Below are 10,861 nucleotides of genomic sequence, written 5' to 3'. Positions count from 1 at the left end.
GAAAGGCTTCCAGGGTAGCCATATACTAAAACATTTCAGGAAGCTTAAGTTTAAAGGCAGTACTTTACACTGCATTAAGGTGGGATAGTTTGTTCGGAAGCTTCATGAAATACACTGTGAGATCCAAGACACACAGCATTAAAAAAGAAAGAAAAAGAAAAAAAGGTGCATTCAGGCAATCGGTATGTGAACTCTCTTATTTTAAAACGTTCCCCAAAGTTCTTATAAAACTTGAAAATATTTTTGGAGAAATGGCTCAAAAAACCTGATCTATCGGTGACTATTGCATGCAATACTCAGTAAAGAATGCAGGGGCTCGTTCGGTCGAATGTGAAATTTACCGTTGATTTTATATGCGACTATTGTTGCGTATACCTTTATGTACTCGCTGTAGTTTCTACCGGCATTACCTGCCATTAATTCGATCTTGACTTAACGTATTCATTGATCACACGCGCCCTCAGGTTATTCTAAACTGAAGGTAGACACGTGCGCCAAAGCAGATGAGTAAATTTTTATTCTTTTCACAATACAGCCACTACCAGTGGCGTAGGCAGAAATATTTTTCGGGGAGTGTTATACGCCGCCGTTAAAAAGAAAAAGACCCTGCGCTTAAGCAATACCTTAAAGATTTTTCTTCTTTAATAAAGGCGAAGGGTTAGTTTTGTTCACTGTAATATCTACATAAAGATACGAATGCACACAGGATCCCGAGAACTTCATTCATAAAAAACATTTATTTTCTCACAAAAGAAAGAACTCAATCGAAAAAACATGTCCATTTACAATATTTTCACATCATACACAACACAAAAGCTTCTGCTCTGCAACAAAGTCATCAACTGCAAACAAATGGCATTTCTCAAAACTTCTACCCCATACATGCAAACCTGCGGGGGCCTGTTCTCATGCGGTAGCACGCTCCTTCGTTGGCTTTGAAACGCGCGCGCAGTCGACGCGGCGGCGTGACGTCAGCCCGGACAAGATGGCGCCGAGCTTGTTTCCGGCTTCACAAAATATCACGTGACGGCCTCTCCTCTAAATTTTCCTTCCTCCAAGCCTTAACCGAACTTTTTGGGTTGCTAACAACTGTCAAGCATGCAGAAAACGTATGTGTGCTTACTCGCCTGTTTAGTTTTGTGTTGGTTAATATCTTCGAGTGGGCTAGTCAACGAGTCATCATAAAAAGTGGCAGTTCGACAGAAACGAGCACGACAGTGAAGACACATAGACTACAATACGAGCGCAGCGCAGAATTTTTTTTTCTTTCTTGGCTCAGAACTCCGTCACTTCTTGGAAGAACTCCGTTGTTGCATAGCTTCGTATGTAGAAAGGTCATTCATGACCATGGGTTCCGACCCGCTTTGGAATAGCCGGCAACGAGGGCTCTGACCGAGCCGCTAGTGCCTGTGTGAATAGAGCAGCGAACTTCAACAACATCCCTGCCATAGAGACTACACACCATCCTTGCGAAAACTAATAAAATACTTGTGACGAAAAGGACTGGAACTTTGAAATCCGTAATAAAGTACACATCATTAATTAAAGCACTAATTCCCACCCATTGGATATAAAAGGTGAATTTCCATGAATTCACCATTAATGGCTCCTTGGTAGCAAAAATATAAAAAAAGCGTTGAGATTTTTAATTAATTACTTATTAGCTGATTTTGGATAATCTTTATAACATCTTAGTGCCTAAGGTCCACAAAACCATGTGCTAGCACACAGGCGTGTGCAGGAATTGAAGTGCAGAATTCCGAACTTCTCTATAATCTGTGAATGCATCATTATTTTAGGAATTTTTTTTCGCGTTAGGGGTATACCTTTCACACGAATTTATCTTCTCGCGGTCCTCCTGCATCTGTGGCAGCTTATACTTTGGCCTTGCGTTGATAAATATTTGGACAAGAGTACTACTTGAAGTATGCGGCAGTTCAAGTAGATATGTTAAATTTATTCACATTTTTGCGCGCTGTATGACTTCGGGCGGTAATGGTTTAAACCCGTCATTAGCAAATGGCGGAGGGTCAGAAACAGGGAACGGTTCAAAGAAGTTGTCTTGTGCCGCCAGCGAAATGGCCTTACACGCTTAATTAACCCGCAGCCACCTCTTAATACAGAATGGACGCACCAGTCTGTGAAGCGTGCTCAGAGATTAGCATTGATGCATAATTTCTTAGTTTTTACAAGGTAAACGTGCGGTGAATTTCCCCACGGTCTCGACGGGAAGAGGCCATTTCTCGCTTGGATCTCCTTCGCGACTGCGGATTTTTTCTCGTTACGTTCACATGCAGTGAAGAGTTTCTTTTTGGTCCAACAGGTTAATCTAAGCACATTAAAAGGTTGACTTTGAAAGCTATGCGTGCAGTAAATGTATACGCACTCATACATTGTAATGATTCTCAAGAGGCAGCCAGTAATTTATGATCAGCAATCTCGGACTTTACTCTAGTATTTTGTTCTAAAACAATGCCAGTGATCGAGAATAAAGGATAAGAGGAGAGGCAGTAGTAGTAGGAGAAGAAGAAGAAAGAACCCGGCGAACGCAAACGCTTGTGCAGCCCCGGGTCTTCGCTGCCTAGCCTGGTTATGTGCCACTGTATGCCTCGTAAACTCCAACAGCGACAAGCGGCCGATATCCAGCCTTCGACTCCTGCAATCGAGATTCAAAGTGCCTCAGCGGAAATCTCCAGCTGCATTTCAGTGAGTAGCTCTTTGCTCCCCATACTGATCTCATTTTTTCTTCGTTCTTCTCCCCAGCAGCACACCGAGAATGAACCGCGTGAGCTAAAGCATCCCACGAGAGATAGGGAGCAGGAGCATATAGGTAACTTACTTATGCTCCTTCGGCGTCTCAGATGCTCGACGCCAGAAGCATTATGCAACATCTGGCAGCCGCAGAGGAAAGACTGATGCATTTGGCAAGCTTGCGAACGCGCAGCACCGCAGCGCGTGCTCGAATGCAAAATACGGCAGGATAGCGCGTATCGCTCATCGAGCACGCCCGCGCCGACCAGAACAGTGTACTTTGGTGCCGGTAACCATTTAGTTTGTGAGCGACTAGCTCCACAGGAAGCTTCAGGCAGCGTAAACTGTCATCTTGTCGTCTTACGTCATAAGTGGAAATGTGCGCACATTGAACTGCTCACGGCAGGGAATGTCATCATGATCTGTCTGTAGCGGACGCTCTGGGTTATGTTATCTAGCCGAAAGAAAATTAAGAAGAATTTAACAAGAAAAAAAATGTTTAGCCGGCTGCAGGAAACTCGATCCTAGCCTGCTGCCTCAAGCTACAGGAAAAAAAAAAGGTAACAGAAGCAAGGGATTTAAAGAGGTAAAATGCAGATGATGGAAGATGATTATCTTGTCATGGAATGGATTGCATAGAGTGCCCCTGGCCGGTTGAGAGAATGAACCTTGGGCGCTCATGTGATCGATGTGGTCCACTTAACGGCCATATGGCCGGGTGGCGGGCTTACAGAATCACATGATCTCAATACCGACCGCTCAATATAATGATGACATGGACTGATCACATGGACTGAGTATATGACCTCAGTACAGATCGATCAGTAGCCGCCAATATGACCGGTGCCCTCATAAGTACGAAGCTTGAACTTTGTGTATCTTTGGGCACCTCAGCCCTTCGTGCAGACTTGTTCGATCAGGACAGCGACCACACTCATTTTTTTTGTCCCCGCGGAAGCCACAGGTCTTCACAGGTTTTTGTACCTGGCAAATTAGCCTTTCGCTTACGGTTCTGATCAGAGCTGATATTCGAGGTGTTAACCCGTCTTCGTATCTTCATGGATCCGTATTCCTCCGGTGCTCACTACGTTACTTGTTCTGTCGTTGATTCCTTGCAGACAACCACAGGTAGAGGTGAGCTGAGAGAAAGGAGGAAAAGAACCTTCTCTGTTGGAGGCGATGGCGTCGGGCAGCGCCTCGCCGGCTGGAACGTCCAGTGGTCGCGGGAAGGTAAGAGTGTGGAAGAACCAGTTTCGTACTCCCGGGCGCAGGATAAAAGAAGGAAAGAAAGAGCACACTAGGGACAGAGGAAGCAAAGAAGGTTAGAGTAAAAGAGAGAGGGTAAAGTTAATGAGCCCCTGGAGAAAAAAAAATAATGACGGAGAGGAGAACTTTGTACTACCCTGGACAAAAGTGATTAACCCTACCTCCAAGTTCCGAACCGTGCCGCACTACATGTGCGCCGATATCAACACGAGGAGTGTATCGTCAATGAATGAATGAATGAAAAACTTTATTGGGAGATTTGTGAGGGGCATGTGTGGGTGGGGTCTCTAGTCTGGGATTTCAGCGGCGGCCGCTGCTCTCCGTGCTCCTGCTACAAGGGTCTTCTGGGCCTAGAGACCAGAGCTTGACAGGGAAGCCTCCCACGCCTCATCAGTCGGCACTGTATTCGTATCGTCAGGTGGATTGTTTTGGCAGGTGACGCGGGCCTCCTCCTACCCGCACAATTTGCATTTGGGGTCGTAAGGCTCGGGACGTTTTAGGTTGAGACTTGCGGTTAATTGTAAATGCCAGTCTGGAGGCGTTGCTATATAACCTCCTCCGCTTTGGAGAGCCCCTTGGTTGGGGGAGGATATCTTCTACGAGATAGTCTGCAGTGTCGTATCCTCTCCGTGTATGTCGCCATGGGGCGCGGTTGGATGGGGTGGGGGATTGATGGGTCGAGTTCTGTGGGGAAAACAGTGCAGGCAGTGCCATGGGCGCACTCGCATCATCAAGTGGCACCCGCAAGTAGCGGGGCACGGTTCGGAACTTGGATGGGGAGGGTAGGGGGGGGGTCCATTATTTTTGCCCCCGATAATGCACCAATTTACAACGTGTATAGCTTTCGTCGGAGATATACAGCCCATCGGGTTTGCTTATGGGACTGCGGATGGTCGTGCATCACCAGTGTCCTAAATCTGTCGAAGATGAAAACTCTTGTCCTTAATCCTCTAGAACGTAGAACCTCATCAGGGGCTGTAAGGGCATCGCTAAGGGCTCCCTAACTACTACTACCCCTACTACTACTACTACTAGTACTACAACTGTTACTACTCTAATACTACTCATTACTACTTCTACTACTGCTGCGACCACTGCGAATACTGCTACTACTACTACCACTACAGCTATTACTACTCTAATATTACTACTAGTGCTACTGCTATTACTCTAATACTACAACTAGTACTACTACTGCTAATACCACCACTTACTACTGCTACTACGACTGCTACTGCTACTACTACTACTACATCTTCCACCACTACTACGACTACTACTACTACTACTACTGCTACTATTTCTACTGGTCCTGCTACTGCGACTGCTACCACTTACTACTACTACTACTATTACTACTACTGCTACTGCTACTTCTACTACTACCACCACTACTACTACTGCTACTGCTACTACTACCACCACTACTATTGCTACTACTGCTACTAAGCTTTCGAAAACGTGAAAAGAGATTAAAGGAGATAGCAAATGCAGGGCAGAAGCAGAGAAAAAAATGAAAATCCTAGATATGTACAAGAATATGAATGGGGAGCGACAATCTCCAATTAAAGAATTAATGTCCCCTTAAAGATGTCTGACATTATCGGACCAATATTTTGAAGGAAATGGTTCATTCTTCCGATGCGCAGCAGTGTCTGTCTTTTAAAGTTTTTCCATCGCTGACATCGAGCAGTCAATACCGCCGTAGAAACCCGATGGGGAATGATGGCAGAAAAAAATGCTGAAAGCCTGCTGAAAAGCGTTGAAAAATTGAAAGACAGCCGGCGCAATATCAGCGGATATATTGATTGTTATAGTGAAGTTTTACAATATATGAGAAAAATATTTTTCGTTTGAAAAATGTTTTTTTTTCCAGAATTGTTTGGGTACGTGCGCAGAAAAAGCAATTTTAGCTAACCTGTGTTAACATAGGCAGCCCGTTGAATGCACTTCCTTCGAAGTGTTGGAGCATATGGTAAGTGTGTCGCGAGGGTTATTGCTGGTTATGCTGTGCTCTATGAAACTTATTTCGTCGAAAATCTGCATGTTAACATCCTCGCCACGTAAGAGTTCATCTTAGGCTGCAATCTATTGGAGTTTACACCTATAGCAAATTACTAGAAAACTCGGACCATTGGGCCTCCCATTACACGAAGTTAAAGGAATGAAATTACTTGCGACGGGAAGCTCATTTCAAGGATTTCTTAATACACAGCACCTATTTCGTCTCTAGTTCCTTGCAGAAAAAAAAAAAAACGCCTCGCATCTGAGTTGGTGAACTTCTTAAATTTTCAGAAAAACGGAAGAAATTTTTGAAAGCTTGTCATCATTTAAATGGGACAAGAATTGACCAATATAATTTACTCTGGTTACACAATTGCACTGGCTAGATGGATTTAATCTATGGCTTATAGACAAAATTAAAACAGCGCAGAGTCCAGGTGCTGATAGTTCTCTGTTCTTCCAATTCTCCATGCGGCCTTTGGGATTGTCACGTAGCTATAAATTTCTAAAAAGCAATGTTTCCCTAGAGTGAAATTCTGCATATTGCTGACGTAATACGTTTGGTCCAGACAGTCTGCTCACTACAGTCATTTCATTTGGCTTGAATTTCAAAAAGCGATAATTTTTCTGTCATTTATTTGGTTGTCTGTCGGATGCTCGTAAAGGTTCATTTTAGTATGTTGCAGTAGAACCTCGCTGATACTCTCTCCACTGGCAGGCTATCCCGGCTAAAACAGTAAAAATGATGAGAAATATAAATGCCCCGTAGAGGACCTTTCTTCTGATAATGCGATGTCCCTGCAAATGCTTTGACAACATCGCTAATTTGCGATCACACGGTATACGTTTAGCGACCAAAAAGAGGAGTACACTAAGAGAAGAGCAGATCCAGCCCGGGAGCCACTCGGTATGAGCAGAAACGAAGTGGCATTGTCACTGCGGCTTCTTTGCAGAGTGCGAGCGCAATGCGGCGAAGCATCGAAACTAGGACAATACAAGGCAGCATTTTAGCGGCCATGCCAGGAGGCGTGCGGCACGGACACCATTGCAGTGGGCTACCAGAGTGGCTTGCCTGCAGCGCACGAATGCGAAGGGGGGAATCATGCAAAAGGACGACGAATCGAAAGCGAGCGAAGCAGGGCTGGGGGCACGTGACACAAGCAAAAGTTCTGCAGCAGCTACCTTTCAAAGCGGCTTCTGCGCTGTGCTTGAGCTCCAGGAGGCAACGAAAAAGAAAAGCCATGACAGTGAGAAAAAGTATCGGCTACTTTTACGGTATATTTCGAAATTTCTGTCGTTCTATGCGCAATAGAGAAGCGCACAGAAGCCTACAAGCGATGGAAAAGCTGTTCTGACTTTTGGCCCACGATCCACCTTTCCCACACGGTCGCTCTGCGCATGCTCGCCTCTCCTCCTCTAACTGCACTGGTTGAAAACAAACCGCCAGCTTTTTCTGCGTATGCGCTGTTCATGTTAGCGACAGGCACGTGCGATAGACGCCGCCAGCTGTCAAACGCACGCATACATTTGCAGCTTCGCGCGTTCCCGTGGAAGCTAATCGCGGTTGCTTCCACATTTGTGTTTGTTTTAAATTCCTCCGTGGTTTTCAAGCAGTTTTCTTCGAAACAGACAAATTGTCGCTCACTCCCCAGAGGGGGCACAATTCGTGAAAGAAGGGTCAGAGAGGGTGTAAATACATGTCATTATAACGCACTCTTTCCTGATTTCCAGTACCTTAGTTCTTCTGGTTGGCACCTTTTCCAGGAGCTCAGCACTTTGCGCAGTATTTCTTTTAAAAGAATATAAGTGATGAGGTATTGAAGAATAACTCAGTGTAAAAGTGCATCTTGAAGCTTTGAAAATGTTATGAGTGGAATGTCTTCATGGGTGCCCTGAGTGAGGATTTCGGTTTTGCTACTAGCGAAACAGCTCTTGGTACTACCGGAGACAAAAGTGGTATATTCCACGCAGCGGAAGCCGGAGCAACGGAAAACTGCGTTGCAAAGCCATCTACAGGCGCAATCTCGGACCCAGATAGCCAATGCGTTACCATCATTGTCAGCAGGCATGTCGCTTGGCTCGTTTCAATGTTTTCTCCGGTAGCTCGCCAAAATGCCGCAGTTTTTCGTTGCTCCGGTTCCCGTCGCGTGGAGTATACCACTTTTGTCCCCGATAGTACATCGTTGAAATTTAGTGACGGGCGCTAATATTCTGGCGAAAGTGGCGACAGAAAGACAGTCGGGATACCTCGAGCTCCGAAAATTCAATCCCCGAATCTCTGAAACCTGAACAGTAACGCAGTGCGAAAAAAAAAAAAGAAATCTCAAAATAAGTTTAAATGCGTGAAGAGAAGTCCTGACTCCAAGCTCGGGACCCGAGGTTGATCGAGATTCGTCGGGCAGCCGACGCTGTGAATCAGTCGGTAGGTACCTCGGCTACTGAGCCGCAGTACCCGGGTTCGAACGCGGCCGTGGCGGGCGAGTTTCGATTGAGGGGAGGCGCAAAGATGGCTGTGTGCTGTGCGATGTCAGCGCGCGTTAAAGATCTACAGATGGTCGAGACAGACAGACAGTTTCTACGACATTGCAGTTCATCTTACACGTGCTCTTGTTGATACGGCTGCAAAGCCTTGTGTCTTTCTTCCAGGTTATTTGGCTACTGCTACCGGCGCGGGGCCTCATAACTTTGTGTTTGCTGCGTGATATGCGATCTAAATGCTCCTGAACGGTCTTGGCCACGCGCGACTGTTTAACAATGTTCGAGAAGCATGTCGATATTAAAGATCTGGAAAGCTTTTAATTCATTGCGGCCGAAAGGGATGATTATTTTTAACTATGCACCTGGCCTTACTGCCGGCACCATCTCCCAGCTGTTTTATTTTAACAGAAAAAGTTCGCACAAAATTTGTTCTTCACCACATCGCGTGTCCTTTTTTCGGTGCCTTCGTCGCTATGAGACAATAAAGAATAATTTTAAAATACTATATGTACTGTGAAATACGCTTAACGCTATTGAACTGAAGGACGTTATTATTTATGTCGCAGCCACACTTTTAGTGCCAAATTAGATAACTCAGGGGCAACGAGAACTCTAGCAACTATGATGCTACAGTTCTCGCTAGAGATGCTAGAGATGCTATGATGGGATCGTACTGGAAAACGGAGTAACAACAACGTATCCACTCCGAAGCCAGCGCCTTGATTCGAAGCGCTTCACTATAACAACGCTGTCTCTTTGTGTTCGCCACACTCATTATCTTCATCATTAGTCTGAAATGCCCACTGCAGGGCAAAGGCCTCTCCTTTGTCTCTTCAATTAACTCTGTCCTTTGCCAGCTGCGGTCATCGTATCTTCGCAAACTTCTTAATCGCATCCGCCCACCAAACTTTCTGCCGTCCCCTGCTACGTTTGCCTTCCCTTGGAATCCACTCTGTTACCCTTAAGGACCAGCGGTTATCTTGCCTTCGCATTACATGCCCTGCCCAAGGCCATTTCTTCCTCTTGATATCGAGTAGAATGTCTATAACTCGCGTCTGTTTCATGACCCACCCCGCTCACTTCGTCTACTAATGTCACACCTATCATTTTCCTTTCCATAGCTCGCTGAGTTGTCGTTAATTAAGCTGAACCCTCTTCGTTAGCCTCCACGTTTCTGCCCCGTAGGTAAGTAGCGGAAAGTACGGCTGCTGTATACTTTTCTCTTGAGGGATATTGGTAAGCTACCATTAATGATCTGAGAGAACCTGCCATATGCTCTCCACTCCATTCATATTCTTCTAGTTATTTCCATCTCATGATCCGAATCAGCTGTCACTGCATACACTAAGTACACGTATCCCCTTACCACTTCCAGCACCTCACTACCAATTGTGAACTACTGTTTCCTTGCGAGACTGTTCAACATTACTTTGGTTTTCTGCATGTTAACTTTAAGACCCGTTGCTCTGCTCTGCCTGTCTAACTCACTGATCATGCTTTGCAGCTCATCTCCTGAGTGACTTAGCAACGGAATGTCATCAGCGAAACGCAGATTACTTAGGTATTCTCTTATCCCCAACTGTTACTATTTCAGGCATCGGAATACCCCCGTAAACCGGCGGTGATTAGCATTGGCGGGATCGTGTCTGCATGCCTTACACCTTTCCTTAATGCAATTTTATTGCTAACTTTATGAAGGATTATGCCAGCTTTGCAGTCGTTATAGACATCTTTCAGTATTTTCCCATAAGACTGCTCCACCCTGATTCCGCAATGCCTGCATAACTGCAGAGGTTTCCACTGCGTCAAACCTTTCTTCTAACTCTAGTCTGCCTCAGTCAGATAGTACTATCCTTGATGTTTTCAAGCGTGAAGTAAAAGGGCCTAATTTTACACATGAATTGCCCAAAGGCAACCAAATCCACTTTCTGGATATTAGTCTGGAATTTACGCCCTCACATATCTCTTGGTCCTACAACCCCAGAATGAACAAGCAGTTACTACCCTTTGACAGTGCGCATTAAAAGTTAGTTATAAGAGCGATTGTTCACCTTGCCTGCCGTTCAGCTTTAGAAAAGTCACGTGAACACAGAATGAGTTCAAGTCTTAACCGTCAGACTGAGAGGTTGTATGCTGCCGGGTATCCGCCGCAACAGATAGCCTGTGTTTGTGAGAGTCTGCTACAGAGGATGAAGAATACGAACCGCCAAACGAACGAAGACCGAAAACCAGTGTGTGTCATGCCTTACCTGCACCGAGTGTCTCACAATTTAAAGAAAGTAGCAGGGAGATACGGCGTCCAACTCGTGTTTGCGGCGCCATGTAAGCTAGCTAAACTGTGTGCAATCATGAACCGAGATGA

At 45.4% G+C, this 10,861-nt stretch overlaps 1 protein-coding gene across 1 annotated transcript in view; it reads left to right on the top strand.

Moving 5' to 3' along the window:
• The first annotated feature begins 3,930 nt into the window (after positions 1-3,930).
• The window catches only part of LOC149361673 (solute carrier family 22 member 7-like), a 29,794-nt gene continuing 22,863 nt past the window's right edge, over positions 3,931-10,861 (top strand). Inside the window, exon 1 of the mRNA XM_089568122.1 lies at positions 3,931-3,981. Coding sequence (XP_089424248.1) covers positions 3,931-3,981 — 51 coding nt within the window. The remainder of the gene's footprint in view (positions 3,982-10,861) is intronic.

The sequence above is a fragment of the Amblyomma mixtum genome, chromosome 2, assembly GCF_055824585.1.
Source record: "Amblyomma mixtum isolate Tamu chromosome 2, ASM5582458v1, whole genome shotgun sequence".
Classification (NCBI taxonomy): domain Eukaryota; kingdom Metazoa; phylum Arthropoda; class Arachnida; order Ixodida; family Ixodidae; genus Amblyomma; species Amblyomma mixtum.
This window is presented reverse-complemented; position numbering and strand designations above follow the sequence as displayed.